The sequence below is a fragment of the Lynx canadensis genome, chromosome B4, assembly GCF_007474595.2.
Source record: "Lynx canadensis isolate LIC74 chromosome B4, mLynCan4.pri.v2, whole genome shotgun sequence".
NCBI classification, from domain to species: domain Eukaryota; kingdom Metazoa; phylum Chordata; class Mammalia; order Carnivora; family Felidae; genus Lynx; species Lynx canadensis.
The window spans coordinates 89,247,379-89,268,030 of NC_044309.1; the positions used below are offsets into that span (position 1 = coordinate 89,247,379).

At 37.2% G+C, this 20,652-nt stretch overlaps 1 protein-coding gene across 4 annotated transcripts in view; it reads left to right on the top strand.

The window, feature by feature from the left end:
• The window catches only part of XPOT (exportin for tRNA), a 37,285-nt gene that overhangs the window by 7,982 nt on the left and 8,651 nt on the right, over positions 1 to 20,652 (top strand). For all 4 annotated transcript variants that reach the window (XM_030323111.1, XM_030323112.1, XM_032594004.1 and 1 more), the window contains 15 exons: positions 2,744 to 2,800; positions 3,483 to 3,552; positions 4,284 to 4,502; positions 6,939 to 7,123; positions 7,224 to 7,392; positions 9,155 to 9,391; positions 11,413 to 11,451; positions 11,578 to 11,640; positions 12,567 to 12,691; positions 13,397 to 13,541; positions 13,692 to 13,811; positions 14,172 to 14,266; positions 15,023 to 15,092; positions 17,799 to 18,037; positions 19,486 to 19,771. In XM_030323111.1, coding sequence (XP_030178971.1) covers positions 2,744 to 2,800; positions 3,483 to 3,552; positions 4,284 to 4,502; positions 6,939 to 7,123; positions 7,224 to 7,392; positions 9,155 to 9,391; positions 11,413 to 11,451; positions 11,578 to 11,640; positions 12,567 to 12,691; positions 13,397 to 13,541; positions 13,692 to 13,811; positions 14,172 to 14,266; positions 15,023 to 15,092; positions 17,799 to 18,037; positions 19,486 to 19,771 — 2,119 coding nt within the window. The remainder of the gene's footprint in view (positions 1 to 2,743; positions 2,801 to 3,482; positions 3,553 to 4,283; positions 4,503 to 6,938; positions 7,124 to 7,223; positions 7,393 to 9,154; positions 9,392 to 11,412; positions 11,452 to 11,577; positions 11,641 to 12,566; positions 12,692 to 13,396; positions 13,542 to 13,691; positions 13,812 to 14,171; positions 14,267 to 15,022; positions 15,093 to 17,798; positions 18,038 to 19,485; positions 19,772 to 20,652) is intronic.

The following is a 20,652-nucleotide window of genomic DNA, read 5'->3' on the forward strand; positions in this document are numbered from 1 at the left end:
TATGCCACTAGCATTTGCTTCATCATTCTTACATTGATCACACCTATAATGCATCCTCTACAGTTTCCACTTTGGATCTCCAGTGGATTGAAGAAGTTAGATGTTTTAGTTACTTAGCCCCACCTCTCCAAGTCTTCTAGTTATCTAGCCCACATCAAATATGCAGAAGGATTTTCCCTTTATAATAAAATTTTTTTAATTTTTCTTTTTGTTTGTTTATTCACTTAGAGACAGCACAAGTGGGGGACAGGTGGAGAGAGAATCCCAAGCAGGCTGTCTGCACCATCAGCTCAAAACCTGACCTGGGGCTCAGATTCACAAACAGTGAGATGATGACCTGAGCCAGTCAGTCACTTAACTGACTGAGCCAGCCAGGTGCCCCCTTTTTAAAAATTTTATTTTAGGGGTGCCTGAGTGGCTCAGTCAGTTGAGTGTCCCAGTTCTTGATTTTGGCTCAGGTTGTGATCCCAGGATTGGGGGATTGAGTCCTGTGTCGGGCTCTGTGCCAAATGTGGAGCCTACTTCAGATTCATTTTCTTTCTTTCTCTCTCCCTCCACCTCCCTCCCTCTCTCCCTGTCTCCCCCTCTCCCTCCCCCCCCCTTTCTATCTCTCCCTCCCTCCCTCTTCTCCTCTCCCCCCAACCCCCTGCTCCTCCCCCTGGCTTGGCATACGCTCTCTCTCTAAAATAAATTTTAAAAACTTAAAAAGGAAAAAAAAATATTAAGAATTTTTATTTTAATTCCAGTTAATTAACATGCAGTGTTATATTGTTTCCAGGTGTACAATATAGTGATCACCCTGTGCTCATCATGACAAATGCCCTCCTTAATCCCCATCACCTATTTAACCCATTCCCTTAGCCACCTCCCCTCTGGTAATCATCAGTTTGTTCTCTATAATTAAGAGTCTTTTTCTTGATTTATGTATCTCGCTTTTATTTTTTCCCCTTTGTTCATTTGTTTCTTAAATTCCCGCATATGAGTGAAATCACAGAGTATTTCTCTTTCTGTGACTGACTTACTTCACTTAGCATTATACACACTAGCTCCATCCATGTCGTTACAAATGGCAAGATTTCTTTTTTTATGGCTGAATAATATTCCATTGTGTATATGTACCACCTTTTCTTTATGCATTCATCTCTCAGTGGACACTTGGGCTACTTCCATGTCTTGGCTATTGTAAATAGTGCTGCTATAAACACAGGGGTGCATGTATCCCTTTGAATTAGCATCCTAAGGTTTTTCCTTTTTGTAGTGTGACTTCCTGTGAAGTCTTTTTAAAGCGTTCAGCTTAATTTTTACAAAAATAGGAACTTTCATACTCATTTCATTAGTTTATATAATGGTTAACTAAGTTACTTAACTGAAAAAGGCATACAATTGACATAGTAAGGCGTAGGGAAACACAGCTGACTTAGGGTAAGCAGACAACTTGCTGGTGGCAATATGCCCCTGGGTGTTAGTGATGGCTTCTAGCTGGCATAGTCGACATGTTGTGGCTGTGAGTTGCCACCGTTGACGGTTGGAACCAAGTACTCCACGTTAGAGTTTATTTCGAGAACATCTGTATGCCTTAGAGGATATAAGATCTGGCTTTTAAAAGTATTTCTGTAGTATATTTTTCAGTGGAAACCTAAGTCTTTTATAGTTCAGTTAAGGCTTCAGTGTCATCCATGGTAAGGATAGAAACCTTAAGTTCTCAGAAGAGGTGGTAATTAAACCTAACTTAATTAAAAGATTGTTTCAACTTCTTGTGTGTGAAATTATTTTGTTTAGTTAATTCATGTAGTCTAAATGAAGATACTGCCTATTCTTGTATTTACCAGTTAGCTTTAGATATGAAAAATTGTTCAATGATTAAGGCTCGCCCAGACAAACTACACTAGATGAACAATTGTTGTTATTGCTGGTATTTTTGGTTTTGCTTTGTTTATTTATTTATTTTGAGAGAGAGAGAGGGAGAGAGAATCCCAAGCAGGCTCCGCACTGCCACCGCAGAGCCCTACAGGAGACTCGAACTCACGAACCAAACCGCAAGATCATTTGACCTGAGCTGAAACCCACTTGAACCCTTAAATCGACTGAGCCACCTAGGCACCCCTGTTGTTCTCTAAACGGATTTTGTTAGAGATTGTAGTTGACTCGCTGCAGCTCTGCGTCACCCCTAGAGAGACCCTTGAGAGTAGAAAATTGGTAGATAACTGATTTTTGCTCCCTTCTTACAAGGGCAGTGTATCTGTAACTTGGTTTTCTGCATGAAATTTTGAGGCTGAACTACCAGTCCGAGTGGCACTGCTCATTTTGGATTTGGTGCAATGCAGCTGTCTAGGGTTGAATTTTAAGTATGATTTCAGTTACTAATCTCTGTTTGAATCAGTCTGGGTATTTGACCATTTGTTATTCTACCCCTATTCTAGCCTTTCTGTTGTAAAGTGTAGGAGTTGTTACAGGAATCCAAACATCTAGAATTTAGGGGGAATGCCTTCTGTTTGCAAAGCAGTATACTTAAGCTGCATCTTAATTTTTGTCATCACTTTATCAGATTTAATGGAAATATTCATCATTGTATAATATTGAAGTTCTAAACAAATGGATATCAGTGTAATATATGAGATCAAGAGGTAGAAAGGAAGCCAAAGGTCTCCTTTGAGAAACTTTTCAGATGTTTCACTAGTATTTTACTTTTGATTTGTTTTCTCTAAATTCTGTTCTAACCTGGTTTTCCTTTTTTCTTTTTCAGTGATGATCACATAAAGTTTTTCTGCTTTCAAGTACTGGAACATCAAGTTAAATACAAGTAAGGCTTTTCTCACTGTTTTGACTCTGAAATTTGTGAGGAGAGACCATTTTCTAAGTTAGTTTTTTTCTGGGAAAATCATAAGCTGTAGGTTGACAGTGCATAAGTCACATCCAGTTTATAGATGTGTTTTGATTTATCCCAAAGTGTTTTAAAAATACTGACTTCATTGGTTACAATAAAAAATCCAGACATTTCACACAACAAATTAGATTTCAAGCTTCTCTGGAAAAATCAGAAGATCTAGCAACAGCAAACCTGTTTTCTACATGATAACTCTGTTAGAGGTTAGTGGCAGAGTGGCCACTTGCATTTAGAAACCTGCCTCAAGCAGAAAACAGTGAATCGCTGCTCAGAGGACCCTTAGTTTGCCTGTCGATTTATTTTGTAAGTCACAGACCTCAAAACATAGCCATATTTCCATTTGAAAAATTCCACAGCTACCATTGTATTTTCACGTGAGCTGAACCTTAAACTAAGATCAGTGGTTGATATGCTACCTACCAGGCCCACCCCATCTTTTCTTTAAAGCCGTGATGAGAAGCATTATCAATTTATTTTAGGAAGTTTTAAGTAATTGAGTGTTACATAGATTTTCCCTTTCAAATATATGGGGCTGTTACTTTTTAAACCACAGACACCAAATACAGGCATTACTATTTTTCTTCTCTATTTTGGACAGATACTCAGAACTAACTACAGTTCAGCAACAACTAATTAGGGAGACGCTCATCTCTTGGCTTCAAGCTCAGGTAAACTAGTAATTTTATTCTGTACCTCAAATTGCCAGATATTTAAATTTTTAGTTTTGTAAGAGTTTAGAATTTTACCTCAGAAATGTTGGACATTTATCCTCCATTTGATCCCATAGCTCTTTTAGAAAGTGCTGATTTCAAAGATCATGGGTATAAGAAAGCCTCGCAATAATTTAAAATTATATCAATAACTGAAACTGTCATGCTTTCCATGACACATTGTTGAAACTTGGTTTTAAAATAGTTTGTTGTTGTTTAACTACTTGACAGAAACAGACACTTTGTTTACTTTTAAACATGAGCCCTCCTGGACAGCCTCTTTACAAAGGGTGGGGGGGATCTTAGAGTTTTTTGTTCATGTTGTGTTCTTTTTTGTTAATTTTAACTAATCTTAACATATAAAGTAGTAGTTATGTAGGTGGAATTTTTATTTTCCTTAAAGAGCAAACAGCTAGAAGAAAAGCAGTTAGTAAAAGGAATAAGTATTAAAACTCTACATGGGAAACTTTTCTCCAGAAGTGTGAGAAAGAGAAGTAACCATCTTTGTTTGACTTTTCCACCTGGGTAATCACTTAAATACTTTGGTAATTTTTAAGCATGTTTGTTGCATAGCTAATCTAGACTGTGTAGAGGTTTGGTGAGTTTTTGCCTATCGATGATAAATAGGAAAACAGTATGAGAGTTTCCAGTTTACATTTGATTTCAAGGATAATTTCTCTGTTTGTCAGATGCTGAATCCCCAACCAGAGAAGACCTTTATACGAAATAAAGCAGCCCAAGTCTTCGCCTTGCTTTTTGTTACAGAATATCTCACTAGATGGCCCAAGTTTTTTTTTGACATTCTCTCAGTAGTGGACCTAAATCCAAGGGGAGTAGATCTGTACCTCCGAATCCTCATGGCAATTGATTCAGAGTTGGTGGATCGTGATGTGGTGCATACATCAGAGGCAAGTAACTTCCCATTAATTGTTAGTTGATTTTTTTTAAGTTTATCCATTTTGAAAGAGAGAGCATGTGTGAGAGAATCCAGTTCATGAGCGCAAGAGGGGCAGACAGGGAGAGAGAAAGAATCCCATGCAGGCTCTGTGCTGAGCCCAATGCAGGGCTCAGTCCCAAGACCGTGAGATCATGACCTGAGCTGAAATCAAGAGTTGGATGCTCAACCAACTGAGCTACCCAAGTTCCTGTAATTGTTAGTTTTTAATGAACATTTTGTAGCAGGTGATGGGCACATAATAAAAAAACAGTGGGATGTCTCTTTTATTCAGAGACACATTGTCTTTTTTTTTTTTTTAATTAAAAAAAATATTTTTTTTAACGTTTATTTTTGAGACAGAGTGCAAGCAGGGGAAGGGCAGAGAGGGAGACACAGAATCTGAACTGGGCTCCAGGCTCTGAGCTGTCAGTACAGAGCCTGACATGGGGCTCAAACCCATGGACTGCAAGATCATGACCTGAGCTGAAGTCAGATGCTTAACACGCTGAGCCACCCAGGCATCCCTGGAGACACGTTTTCTTTTCTTTTTCTTTCTTCTTTTTTTTTTTTTTTTCAGTTATTTATTTTAGTAATCTCTACATTCAAGATGGGGCTCAAACATCCCCAAGATCAAGAGTTGTATGCTCTTCCAACTGAGCCAGCCAGGTATCCCCAAATTTTTGCAATGATCATAAATTCACCCATTTTTAATTTTGTTCTACAAAGGAACTTGAACTGGCTTTTTTCCCCCAAGTGTATGTTGAAATTAGAGTATTGCTTTAGAGGGTTGTTTTTTTTTTGTTTTGTTTTTTTGGAGGTTTTGGTTTTTTTTGTTCATTTGTTTTGTAATGAGGCAAGTACTTTCTCCAGTGAAATACACAAATTGGTTCTCTTAGGAATTTTTGAAGCAATGCAGTCTGTATTTACTCCTGCTATATAGTTAGTGAGGAGGTATCGTTGCTTATCAATCTGTGCCCTTTCTTCGGTATTCTCCATTACACAGCCCATCACCTTAGTCTTTATTTCTTCATTATCTGATATAACTTTTCTCCTTATTCTTTCACTTTTTTTAATGGTTTATTTATTTTGAGAGCACGTGGGCAGGGAAGGGCAGAGAGAGAAGAGAGAATCCAAACAGGCTCCGTGATGTCAGTGCAGAGCTTGACACAGGTCTTGATCTCACAAAAAAACCGCAACATCATGACCTGAGCCAAAATCAAGAGTAAGATGCTTAACTGATTGAGCTACCCAGGCACCGCACTTTCTTCTTATTCTTTTTTTTTTTTTTTTTTTTAATGTTTATTTATTTTTGAGAGAGAAGCAGTCCAGGCTCTGAGCTGTTAGCACAGAGCCAACATGGGGCTTGAACCCATGAACTGTGAGATCACTACCTGAGCCAATGTTGGACACTTAACTGACTGAGCCACCCAGGCACCCTTCACCTTCTTCTTAAATGACACAACAGAAATTGCTTGATTCAGGAGTATCTGGGTGGATGAGTCAGTTAAATGTCCGACTTTGGCTCAGGTCATTATCTCACGGTTTGTGAGTTTGAGCCCCATATTGGGCTCTGCACTATAGTGCAGATCCTCTGTGTCCCTCTCTCTCTGCCCCTCTCTATCTCAAAAATAAATAAACATTAAAGAAAATTGCTTGATTCAAATGTGTAAAATAATTTAAAGTCATATGTCAGAAATACTTAAAACTGTAAAGGTTATTATCATGCATTTAAATTATTACCATTCCTGCAGCATGTATAAAGATGTTGATTCACTATGTTGTATACCTGAAACTAATGTAATATTTTAAGTCAACTATACTCAAAAAAATTTTAATTAAAAACAAATTTCCACTCTCTTACGTAGGTTAAATAATCATGTTTGTATAATATTGACAAGTACCTTTTATCATATGCTTTAGATTTCTAAGTAATGCTTATTTATAGTTGGGTTTTTTTTATTAAAAAAAATTTTTTTAATGTTTATTTGTGTGAGAGAGAGAGAGAAACAGAACATGAGCAGGGGAGGGGCAGAGAGAGAGGGAGTCACAGAATGCAAAGCAGGCTCCAGGCCCTGAGCTGTCAGCACAGAGCCCAATGCACCGCTCGAACTCACAAGCCATGAGATCATGACCTGAGCCAAAGTTGATTTAACTGACTGAGCCACCCTGGCGCCCCTGTGGTTTGTGTCTAATAAGAAATCTGGCACTGTGGAATGCAACAGAAAAAGGATATTAAAAGAATCACAGGATATGATTTTAGAGTTGAGAAATAGAAAACAGTGGCAGGGAATGTGTTAACAAGTCTGGAAGTTTAGTAGTGAGGAAATTTGTGTAACTATTCAGATGTCAAAAATTATTTTGTGTGGTAATCTACTGGATGCATAAGATGTTTTATTTTGTTTTTCAGGAGGCTCGTAGGAATACTCTAATAAAAGATACCATGAGGGAGCAGTGCATTCCAAACTTAGTGGAATCATGGTACCAAATCTTACAAAATTATCAGTATACTAATTCAGAAGTGACATGTCAGTGCCTTGAGGTAGTTGGGGCTTATGTCTCTTGGATAGACTTATCCCTTATAGCCAATGATAGGTAAGTATACATATATTATCAGGATTTAAGTCTACAAAATACAGTGTGTAAAACTCATGTGTTTGAAAATGTTGTAACAGTTTTATTCTGCTGTTGCCAGGTTTATAAATATGCTGCTAGGTCATATGTCAATAGAAGTTCTACGGGAAGAAGCATGTGACTGTTTATTTGAAATTGTAAATAAAGGAATGGATCCTGTTGATAAAATGAAACTAGTAGAATCTTTGTGTCAAGTGTTACAGTCTGCTGGGTTTTTCAGCATTGACCAGGTCGGTAAATTTATGTATTAACTTTTCAAAATTGTTAGAACAAAGTAGGACAGGTATTAATTTAAATACGCTTTCTTTTTTCCTTTTTTCCCCAATGTTGTAAACTCTCCTTGAGATTATAAATAAGGAAACACTGTATTCAGAAAGCCATAATGTTCGCTGTAGCATTTGCCTTGGACAGTAAATTTATTGTTATATTTAATAATTATATATATAATAATACATATTATGATCTATATATAATATATATACTATAAGGTATACATAATGATATATATAATAATACATATACAATATACACACATATATTTATATACCTATAATATATATATGTATGTATATATAATTATACCAGTTCTTAAAGTCGAAGACCTGGAATGGTACCTGCAGTTGTGCATTTTTTTTTTTTTTTAATTTTTTTTTTTTTTCAACGTTTATTTATCTTTGGGACAGAGAGAGACAGAGCATGAACGGGGGAGGGGCAGAGAGAGAGGGAGACACAGAATCGGAAACAGGCTCCAGGCTCCGAGCCATCAGCCCAGAGCCTGACGCGGGGCTCGAACTCACGGACCACGAGATCGTGACCTGGCTGAAGTCGGACGCTCAACCGACTGCGCCACCCAGGCGCCCCCAGTTGTGCATTTTTAACAAACTCCCAGTTGAATCTGATACCATTGGTCTGTCCTTTAAATAGCAAGGAATATCCTATATACGTGGCAGTGTGTTTTGACCAAAACTATACCCCGTTATAAATGTTACATTTTCACCATACTTTGGATTGTTATTCATTTGAGCTATGTACGTTGTAGCCCCAACAGAGTGAGGGCTCTGAGTGTGGTAAATAAGTAATTTAGAAACAGAATATGGAGGGGTTTTGTTTTTAAGATTTTTTTTTTATGTTTATTTTTGAAAGAGTGCAAGTGGGGGAGGGGCAGAGAGAGGGAGGCAGAGGAAACAAAGCAGGCTCTGTGCTGACAGCAGAGAGCCCAATTTGGGGCTCAAACTCACAAACCGTGAGATCCTGACCTGAGCCGAAGTTGGATGCTCAACTGACTGACCCAGCCAGGCGCCCCATGAAGGTTTCTCTTTTGCCTGTGACAGTGATAAAAAATTACTAAGAAATCTTTGAATTGCTGGTATGTCAGTAGTACAGCTCTCCTGTTATCCTTGCCGACAGAAGAATAGTAGTGTTTTCTTACATTGCTAACAATTGTCTTATTTAGTCTGCAGTAAAAGACCTAAAATGATGAAACTAAAATCTGTAAAGAATCATCATAAGAATAATTAATGAAAATAATGTGAAGTTTAAGTTCTGACTCTTAACACTGGTATGACCTTAGGCAGGTGGTTATAATGGCAGTTCTATCTTCCTGTAGCATAGTTGAGGCTCACATAGTTTCAGAAAGGACTGTTACAGATTGTTATACTATAGTGTGACATTAACTGTTATAGCATATTTACTAAATCAAACAATTTAGACAGAAGGTTTTGAAACCACAGATCTCTTTTTTTAAGCTTTTATAACGTTGGCAGTAGAAGCACATAACCGTTGGAAAGAATTGCTTGGAAGAGTACCAATGGCCAATAATAGTAGAAGAATTCAAATTCTAATGAGTTTCCAGTCCAGGTAGTAGAATAATTTTCTGTTAAATTTAAAATCGGTTGTAGAATTGTCACTTGATTCATACTAAAGTTGATAGAGTTTTTCTTCTTACTCTTAGGTGGGAGGTTTTAAATTGAGGTCTCTTTTGATTGCTTGTAGGAAGAAGATGTTGACTTCCTGGCCAGATTTTCTAAACTGGTAAATGGAATGGGACAGTCCTTGATAGTTAGTTGGACTAAATTAATTAAGAATGGGGATATCAAGAATGCTCAAGAGGCACTACAAGCTATTGAAACAAAAGTGGCCCTGATGCTGCAGCTACTAATTCATGAAGATGATGACATCTCTTCTAATATTATTGGATTTTGTTATGATTATCTTCATATTTTGAAACAGGTAAGTCCTTGTTTTAATCTTTTTGTCCAGTACATAATATAGAAATGCCACAGAGAATTGAAAAATATAGGAAAAAAGAAAATACCTGTCATTCTACTAGCTAGCTACATTTACTGTTAAATATTAATGTCTTTCCATCTTCTTTTTTTTCCAACTTCTTAGCCAGAAAACAAGAATGGCCAGAATCTAAAATTTGCTAGATTTTAACAAGCTCCAGAATTAGCTGTAGGTTTATGTTATTTTTTCATTTTGAATCTGTGTATGTTTGTTTTTAAGTAGGCTCCATGCCAAGCGTGGAGCCCAACTCAGGGCTTGAACTCAAGAACCTGAGATCAAAACCCGAGCTGAGCTAAGAGTCGGATACTTTAATCGACTGAGCCACCCAGGTGCCCCTGTGCTTGGTTTTAAATATAGTAGAAATTTTGTTAAACATCATTCGTTATTTTAACTAAATATACATTATTTCTTATAAATAATTTTTTACAATTAAAAACCTCTCCTTACAGAGTTGTTTCCAATAAGGACTTAAAATGTAGACAGTAATAGTCTCCATGTTAGGGCTTGTAGCCATTTATTTATTTTTGTTCATTTTTTTTCTTTTAATATTTGTTTTTGAGAGAGAGAAAGCATACATGCAAGCGTGGGGAGGGGCAGAGAGAGAGGGAGTCAGAATCTGAAGCAGGCTTCAGGCTCTGACAGCACAGGGCCCAACGTGGGACTCAAACTCACAAACTGTGCCATCATGACCAGAGTGGAAGTTGGAGGCTTAACCAACTGAGCCACCCAGGCGCCCCTGTTTATTTTTGAGAGAGAGAGAGTAGAGGAGGGGTGGGTAGAGAGAGGGAGAGAATCCCAAGCAGGCTCCGTGCTGTCAGCACAGAGCCCTACAACATGGGGCTTGATCCCACAAACCATGAGTTTATGGCCTGAGCTGAAATCAAGAGTTAGACGCCCAACCTACTGGGCCACCCAGGTGCCCTGAGAAGTTGCTGATTTTTTTGTTGTTGTTGTTGTTTTAAAGTGTTTTTTTATTTTATTTATTTTGAGAGAGCACAAGCAGGGGAGGGGTAGAGAGAGAGGGAGAGAGAGAGAATCCCAAGCAGCTTCCACACTATCAGTGGGCTTGAACTCATGAACCAAACTGTGAGATCATGACCTGAGCTGAAATCAAGAATCGAACACTTAACTAACTGAGCCACCCAGCTCCTCAAGAAGTTAGTAATTTTTAAAAGGCTGCAGGCCCTGGGGTGCCTAGTGGCTCAGTGATTAAGCATACAACTCTTTATTTTGGTTCAGGATGTGATCTCATGGTTCCTGAGATCGAGCCCCACATCTCTGCACTAACAATGCAGAGCCTGCTTGGGATTCTCTCTCTGCCCCTCTCTCTGTCTCTCTCACTCAAAATAAATAAGTAAATTTTTTTTTTTCAATCACACAGCAGGGCAGATTTATTAAAAACAAATTAATAACTTCTCATTATGTCATTAGATGAGAAAACCATTGCTATTTTATTTACATTTGATTAGTTGAATCAAGTCCAGCTTAAAATGATTTTTTTCCAAACTGAGTTTAGCTTCTGTATTATTGTTGAAAACATAACACATGTCTGCATACATACCTTAAGAAATTTCAGGTAACGGAAAGTCGTGAAGAAAGTTAAAATGACTATTGGTGATTCCACTGTATGTATCTTAATGGATTTCTAGCATTTTTTTCTTTTTTTTTTTTGCCTTGTTTGAAAACAAGGGAAGACCATACTTTACTGTCCTGTAAACTTCTTTGCTGAATACATTATAAATAATCCTTAGAGTTGAAATTCATCTATGTGTCAAGTTATTTACTAGAAATGGACTTGCTAGATTTTAGGTTAGGTGCATTTTAAATACAGAAAGGTACTACCAAACTGCCCTCCACAAAAGTTGTGTGCATATTTTAAAAGGTCTTAATTGATGAAAAAAACATTTTGATGAGTACGACTTTAGGAAACCTAATAAATTATTGCTTGCTTTTTTTTTTAACAGCTTACAGTGCTCTCGGATCAGCAAAAAGCTAATGTAGAGGTAATTGACTTATTTTTGCTTCTTATAAAGTGATACCAGAATTTGTGACTGCAGTCTGTCTTGAAATATAACAACTTCAAAATATGTCAAAGGAAACTGACCCAAGATATTTATTCTTAATTTTAGGCAATCATGTTGGCCGTTATGAAAAAACTGACTTACGATGAAGAATATAACTTTGAAAATGAGGTAAGAATTTTCGTTGGGAAGAAATCAGTTTTATTTACTTACCTCAAATTAACATTTTCAGTCTTAGAGTTCTTTAAATAAAACAAATATTTTAACACTCTTGCTTATATTGACCTCCACCTTAGGTGAAATTAATAGAAGCCTCATAATCCTTCATAATACCCTCAAAAAATGCCTGTTTGGTATTTTATCCCTTTTTAAAACACTTATTGTAGCATTGAACTTCGTAAAATATTAACAATACAATTGCTGATCATATCTCACTTTGTATTTAATAGAAGTGATGAGTTGAGACCTTGTCAGTGGACCTCAGATCATAAGTGTCTATGGGAAAGTGGGAATGAAGCACTTAACTCTCTGGACTTCTTGTAGCTACAAGTCTTGTCCAGGGTTGCCAGTGAGTTATTTTACACACAAGGATCGTCAAGTGCTTTCTATCAACTCAAGCGTGGTTTATGCTATTTTGCAATGTGCTAAGTGTTCAATTCCCCATCTGAGGCTTTCAAAAACTTTGGACTATAAAAAGGTAATGGTGATGATAATGAACAAATTGCACACTTTAGTACAAAACTTGTTATATACAATATCTTTATAAGATATTACAAGATACAAGGAGTGTGAATAAGGTGGTGAAGCTTTCGTGAAGCCCATTGTGAATCCATTCTGCCTCTAGGTTCTTGTCCTTAACCTCCTCCCTATACTGTTTCTGGCTCTAGGCTTTTGAGGACTAGGGCTGTGTTCAGAAATGTTTGTTGTGAGCAGGGGAGGAAAGGCTACTAAACGTAGTAATTTTTCCTACGTAAATAAATGTTAATGAAAAAAGTACATATTAAATTTACAAATGCAGAAAACTATGAGAATGAACCATTTACATGAATTTTAAGGTCTTTTAAGTTTTAAAATGAGAATTTAAAAATCTCTCTTAGGGTGAAGATGAAGCCATGTTTGTAGAATACAGAAAACAACTGAAGTTGTTGTTGGACAGGCTTGCTCAAGTTTCACCGGAGCTACTGCTGGCTTCTGTTCGCAGAGTTTTTAGTTCCACACTGCAGTAAGTGTGTGCCTGTTTTTGTAAGTGGTCTACCTCTTCCCTTTTCTCCGTGATGATGGTCTACAATGCATGATTCGTGTAATTTGTTAATCTTTGTTACTTACCAAGGTCTTATGTTGTATGTGAAGCAATGCATTTGACTCCAATTATCTTTTTTTTTAATCCCTGTATAGGTAACCTGCAGTGTTTTATTAGTTTCAGGTGTACATTATAGTGATTCAGCTTTACACATTACTCGATGCTCCTCACCATGAGTGCATTCTTAATCCCTTTCACCTATTTCATCCCCTCCCCTTTCCCCCTCTGGTAACCATCAGTTTATTCTCTAGTTCTCTTTTGTTTATTTGGTTTGTCTTTCTCTCTCTTTATCTCTCTTTTTCCTGTGTCTGTTTTGTTTCTTAAATTCAACATACGAGTGAAGTCATTGGGCATTTGTCTTTCTCTGGCTTATTTCACTTAGCATTATCCTCTCTAGCTCCGTCCGTGTTGTTGTTGTCTCCATTTATGATGATCCTTGTGGGGAAACACTGCTTTTGGAACATAAAACAGCGAAATGTATCACGAGTCATTTCTAATTTTGTGATGTAATTTTGTTGCCTGTTAAAATTAACCATTACTATGATTTCTTAATAATTAAAGAGGCTTTTGTTGGTGTTCTATAGAATGTTTATATGCAGATGTCATGTACATGTTCTCTCTTGGTAGGAATTGGCAGACTACACGTTTTATGGAGGTTGAAGTAGCAATAAGACTGCTGTATATGTTGGCAGAAGCTCTTCCAGTATCTCATGGTGCTCACTTCTCAGGTGATGTTTCAAAAGCTAGTGCTTTGCAGGATATGATGCGAACTGTAAGTATACTACAGATCATTTATTTTGAACATAATTTTCTGTTTTCACTGCAAGCTAATGGGAGTTCCTTAATTAGCATCTGTTAATACTGGGGTATTTTGATGTTACAATGAATTAAGGACAGATGTCTTAACTTTTTTCTGCTCCAGTTGGTAACATCAGGAGTTAGTTCCTATCAGCATACATCTGTGACATTGGAGTTCTTCGAAACTGTTGTTAGATATGAAAAGTTTTTCACAGTTGAACCTCAACACATTCCATGTGTCCTAGTAAGTATATATTTTATCCTCAGTTTCTGGGTTTTTTTCCAGGTATTTCTGCTAATGAGCCGATAGTAGTCTATTTTTATAAATTTTCTTGGAGCCAGAAGCTCTCAGAAACTCTTGAATACACTGAAACCGACCCCTCCTCTATTTCTTTAAAATAGACAGTTTCTGGCTTAATCAGTCATCTAAAACAAGTCCTCCAGGGCCTATTGGTGTCCTCAAGAATTATTTGTTAAATATACCAGGTTCCTGCCTTCTGGGAGCTAAGAAGTAAAATTTGATGGGAACAAACATGTATTGTGACAATAACAATAAAAGCTGTAAGTAAGTGCAGAAGTAGTGAAAGTGTCTCCGTTTCCTTAGATGGCCTTCTTAGATCATAGGGGTCTGCGGCATTCTAGTGCCAAAGTGCGGAGCCGAGCTGCTTACCTGTTTTCCAGATTTGTCAAGTCTCTAAAGTAAGTACGAAATATCAGCTGTTATGTGTCCTTTTTAAGATTATTAAATACGACCTATAAATTATTTTCTAAAAACCTACTGTAGATTTGGTTCTATTTGTTCTAAGGCTTTTTTTTTTTTAATGAAATGTTCTTTTTTGGTATCATAATGTTAGGACTTCATTTACTATTCATTAGCCCCCGTTACTTTGCAAATAAAGCATACCTTTATATAGAACAGCTGTCATCATTAACGGCATTAGTTATTTAATTTTTTTTTTTTAATGTTCATTATTCACTTGTGTGAGAGAGAGAGAGAGCATGAGCAAGGGAGGGAGAGAGACGGAGGGAGACACAGAATCCAAAGCAGGTTCTAGGCTCTGAGCTGTCAGCACAGAGCCTGATGTGGGGCTCACTCATGAGCTGTGAGATCATGACCTGAGCTGAAGTCAGATGTAATGGCATTAGTTATTTATTTAGCCAACAGTTTTATTGGTGTTATAACTGTATGCCTTCTTTGAAATTCTAAAGAATATATTTCTTATTCTTAGAAATAAATTTTTTAACCTAATCTTTTTTTGGGGGGGGGGGTATGAAAACTCATTCTAAGGCTTATAAGGTTGTAATTTTAAAAAATCATAGCTAGTCTTAATGATTACACTGACTAACATAGAACGGAACTTTTTTTTTTTTTTAGTTCTGCCCTTTATAAAGGGGGATTTGGTATTTTGAGCACTATTTACATAATTGTGATTTTTTTCTTTTGCCTTTTTTCAGTAAACAAATGAATCCTTTCATTGAGGATATTCTGAATAGGATACAAGATTTATTAGAGCTTTCTCCACCTGTAAGTATCTATCTTTCCAATTTACAGATTCTCTCCAAATATCATTGAAGCCATACGTGCCTTTAGCCTTTAATGCTAATGCCTTGTAGGCAGTTTTCTTAATGAAGGGTCAGGGTGGCAGAGAGGAAGAGGGTGTGTGCAAGGGTTAATTACTTCTGTTTACCAAAATTCTGTTGGGATTAGTAAACATCATACTAGAATTAATAAAATAGTGATAGAAAATAATCAGGAGTTGACTGATAAATTTGGCAGAATGAGATATGGTCTGTTCTCACTGTTAAATGTTGGAAGTATCTTACGGAGAAGGAAAAATTTAATTTCTAAATTTTTTCTTATTTAGTATATGATCATATTAGCCATTCTAAGTGACTGCTACCAGTAGAGTGACTTTTTTTGAGTAATTTAAGGCTTTGGCTAAAAATGTTTAAATGCTGGTTGATATTTTGGTATTCATTTCATCAGAAAGATTTAAATTGAGATACTTTGTAAGTATATTTTGACCTCTACATGTTTTTGTACACTGACGTTGACTCATTTTTTTCATTTTGATAAAAGTTCCTACTAAAGCTTCCACTTGAGAAGTGTTAAACATAAAATAATACTTTTGTTCTTTTCATTGAATATCAAAACTTAGAGTTCAGTGGTTACATAATTTCACTGAATGAAAGATTACTAATTATATGCTTAAATTGTCTTGGCATATTACAAAACCCTATACATGAAAGAACTTCACCTAATTAATGCCAGTTTTCCTTGGCAGCTTTACAGTGACCTTATAAGACCTAGGCATTCAGAAAGTTTTATGTAGCAATATCATCTTATACATATTAGAAATCTTTGATTTTTTATACTGTTTGTATAAACAAGGGCTTAAACTATAGCTGCAATCCCTTTTTAGTATATAAAAACACTTTGTTTAGAGGCTTTTACTGAATGTTGTCTGCTTAATAGGGTCATGAGTACCCATTTTTAAGTACCATTAATTCATTTATTTTTTATTTTAAATATTTATTTTTTTAAATTTTTTTTTTTTTTCAACGTTTATTTATTTTTGGGACAGAGAGAGACAGAGCATGAACGGGGGAGGGGCAGAGAGAGAGGGAGACACAGAATCGGAAACAGGCTCCAGGCTCCGAGCCATCAGCCCAGAGCCCGACGCGGGGCTCGAACTCACGGAGCGCGAGATCGTGACCTGGCTGAAGTCGGACGCTTAACCGACTGCGCCACCCAGGCGCCCCTAAATATTTATTTTTGAGAGAGAGAACATGAGGGGGGGAGGTTGGGTAAGGGAGACCGAAGACCTGAAGTGGGCTGTGCACTAACAGCAGTGAGCCTGATTCAGGGCTCAAACTCACCAACTGTGAGGTCGTGACCCGAGTCGAAGTTGGATGCTCAACCAGCTGAGCCACCCGGGTGCCCCAGGACCTGATATCCATATAGCTGCTTTATCTTGGTGTTTTTAACCCCTAAAGCAGTGATTAGTCCTAGTGGTACTTAAATGCTTTAGCTACTTCTATATCGGGACATGCTTCTTTTAATAAATGAGGTACTCTTTTATATAAAATCACCACATAATTTGTTCTAAAACTAGATTTTTATGTAAATATTTTTAAGTTTATTTATTTTGAGAGAGAGAGAGAGTGCAAGCAGGGGAGAGGCAGAGAGAGAGGGAGACTCTCAAGCAGTCTGCACTGTCAGTGCAGAGCCCAGCACAGGGCTCTGATTCTTGAAACTGTGGAATCATGACCTGAGCCGAAATCAAGAGTCGGACTCTCAACCAGCTGAGTCACCTGGGCACGCTTTTTATGTAATTTTTCTTAGGTTTATTTATTTTGGGAGAGACAGAGACAGGGAGAGGGGCAGAGAGAGAGGGAAACAGAGAATCCCAAGCAGGCCCTGCACTGTCAGTGTGGAGCCCCATGCGGGGCTCGATCTCACGAAACTGTGAGATCAAGACCTGAGCTGAGATCAACAGTCTGATGCTTAACCAACCGACTGAGCCACCCAGGTGCCCCATGTGATTTTTTAACAGGGAGCTTTAGTGTTGGATCTAGAGTGCACTCTGGTATTTTCACCCTCCTTTTGATCCCTCCCAAAGTAAAAAGTAATAAAAATCATTAATGTAATGTAAAAAAATAATAAAAGTCATTAATAAGAATTGACCAGTGTATGGGATATTTACCTGTGCTTGAATGAGAACTATTTCTTCCATATGCAGTCTTATTTTCATACATTCTAAAGTAACAACTGGTGTGTGTGTGTGTATGTGTGTGTGTGTGTGTGTGTGGTGTGTTTATTGTGTGGTTTTTATTGTTATTCAATTCTTAAATACTCCTCAAAATATTTACCTGTGTGATCTTTGTATTAACAATCAGAACACCTTTATACATCTCATTCGCCTCGTAACAGTTTTACAAATAAGATTGTTCTCAAAAGTGAACAAGTTAGAAGGCTAACTAATAATTTATATGACAGTTTACTGTTTTATCAAGGATAGAATTAGACCTTTGATCTTTTGACCTCAAATTCCATTCTCTTTCCATTATGTGGTGCTGGGAGAAAATTTGTTTTTGGTAAGTACTTGATCTACTTTTTAATGATGAGTTGATGTGATAGATTTTATCTCCTGTCCCTATCGCACTAATTGTACTTAAATGAGGGGAACTGAACAATGATAAACACCAGTAGGATTAAATTTCTTTCTAGGAGAATGGTTACCAGTCTTTGTTGAGCAGCGATGATCAACTCTTTATTTATGAGACAGCTGGAGTGCTGATTGTTAATAGTGAATATCCTGCCGAACGGAAACAAGCATTAATGAGAAATCTGTTGACCCCACTAATGGAGAAGTTTAAAATTCTGTTAGAAAAGTTGATGCTGGCACAAGATGAAGAAAGGCAGGCATCACTAGCAGACTGTCTCAACCATGCCGTTGGATTTGCCAGGTGAGTGTGATTGCAATTAAGATTGTAAAGTGAGTATGCACACACAGAACACACATCAAGAACCATTTACTTGGATCTTTTAGCACTGGGTGCACACGCACACACACACAAAATAATTGGGCACACATATCCATGTTTTGAAAACTGGATTGTCCAGAATATTATCTAAACCTTTCTTCTCTATATCCAATAAATTAGAAGATTTAACTGAAGAAGGGACCAGGTCACATAACATTTTGCATTTCTGGTTTGATAACTATCCAAATCCTTGATCATCTGACTTCTTTGGTATAAATTGGTTGTATATTTAGGGGGGTTAACTGAAGAGTTTATATACTAGTGACATGTGGAGACATCTTGGATCAGTTTAGATACTTAAACCAACTTGAGCCACTCAGGCACCCCTGGATCAGTCTTGGTTCTTGAAAGATGAAGTCTTGAGGTTTCTTTTTAACTCTTACATTGTGTCCTGAAGACCACCCCAGCTGCCTTTTTTTTTCCTCTTTGCCCATATATTTTATTGGCAGACAATAACGTATGAAAGCTGGAGTGGTTGCTAATGGGAAATTGCTCTATAGAATACTTCAGTGTAAAAGCTAATGTAAGGATATATAAATAACTTGAATTCTAAAGACTGTTTTCTAAATTTAAGTCAGTAGTTTGCAGATTGTCTAATATAGCCCAGTCATAGTAAGTGTATTTTTTTTCTCTTTTCTGCTTGCTTTATCAGGATTTTAGTAAAACATTTAAGTAGATTTTCATTAGAAGGCTTGTATTAATGACCTGTCATTCGTTTAACCTGAGCCTATTCTGGAATGGTAGCTAGAAGCGATAGTATGCAAATAACTGTATTAGCCGAAGATGGAAGCAGTTGTGACATAGAAAATAGATAATTGGCAGGGCACCTGGGCAGTTCAGTCAGTTGAGTGTCCAGCTCTTGATTTCTGCTCAGGTCATGATCTCATGGTTTGTGAGTTCGACCCCGCATTGGGCTCTGTGCTGACGGCATAGAGCCTGCTTGGGATTCTCTCTCTTCCTCTCTGTCTGCCCTTCCCCTGCTTGCTTGCCTGCCCGCTTGCTCTCAAAATAAATGAATAAACTTAAAAAAAAAAAGAATTGGCTTCTTAGTTCTGTCAATTATGTGATTTATTGTGTTTTTTTTTTAAATAATATTTATTTTTGAGAGAGACACAGCGTGAGTGGGGGAGGAGCAGAGAGAGAGGAAGACACAGAATCCAAAGCAGGGTCCAGGCTCTGAGCTGTCAGGACAGAGCCTGATGCCCTGATGCAGGGCTCGAACTCACAAACTGCGAGATCATGCCCTGAGCTGAAGTTGACCCTCAACGGACTGAGCCGCCTAGGCGCCCCAATTGTGCATTGTTTTTAATTACTCCATAAAACTTCCAAAGAATAAAGCTAAAACTAGTTGCTTGATTTTGCTTATGTAGTCGAACCAGCAAAGCTTTCAGCAACAAGCAGACTGTGAAACAATGTGGCTGTTCCGAAGTTTATCTGGACTGTTTACAGACATTCTTGCCAGCACTCAGTTGCCCCTTACAAAAGGATATTCTCAGAAGTGGAGTTCGGACTTTCCTTCATCGAATGATTATTTGCCTAGAGGAAGAAGTTCTTCCATTCATCCCGTCTGCCTCAGAACACATGCTCAAAGATTGTGAAGCAAAAGACCTCCAGGAGTTCATTCCTCTTATCAACCAGATTACAGCCAAGTTTAAGGTACCACAGACCTTCAGAGCTCAGAGAATCACCTGACTTACAAATTAGACATATTTTGGCATTTGCCCCTTGGCTTATTTTTTCTTTAAATATAAGTCACTTGAGGGCATGGACCATAGGTCTTGTTGTCAACCCCTGTCTAGCACACTGCCTGACACATAGGACATCCTTAATAAATGTTTTAGTAAAAACATTTTTTCTGCTCTTTGCAAAAGAAAACTATTAGTCTGCTCTTTTAGAAGAGCAAATAAAAATGACATTGAGTACTAACGGTCTAGGGGTAAATGAAATGGATTGTAACTTGGGTACCCAAGCAGGAGTTTGAAATTAATTCAGTGTACTAAAGTCACTTTTATTGTACAAGGAGATTTAAGGCAAATATAAGCCGCGTAATAAAATTTACTAACAGTGCTTTCTGTGTTCAAAATCTGTTCTAAACCTTTTTTTGTACATTCATTCAATCCTAACAGCCCTAGAGATAACTGTATTTTATATATGAGGAAATTGAGACGAAGATGTTAAGGAGTTTGCCAAAAAGCATGTAAAGCCTTGAAAGCCCAATCACATAAATTCTGCTAAAAATTTAGCAAAATAGAATTCGTTTCTTGAGAATTTAAATTTGAATATATTCCATGGCGATACCTGATGGTGAAATACGTCTGAGTCCCTATTATTTTAACCTGAATCTTGGGCTGTAGGCAATGAGCTAACAATTTTGAAGATTTCAATAATGCACATGTTCAATGTAGATTTTTGCTTTGACATTGGTATTTGCTAACAAAATTATGTAAATATATTAAATTCTGGATAAAGACTATGTAAAACATGTTTTTTCTGTTTCATATAAATTATCTTACTCATTTCTGAAGTAGTAATAGTTT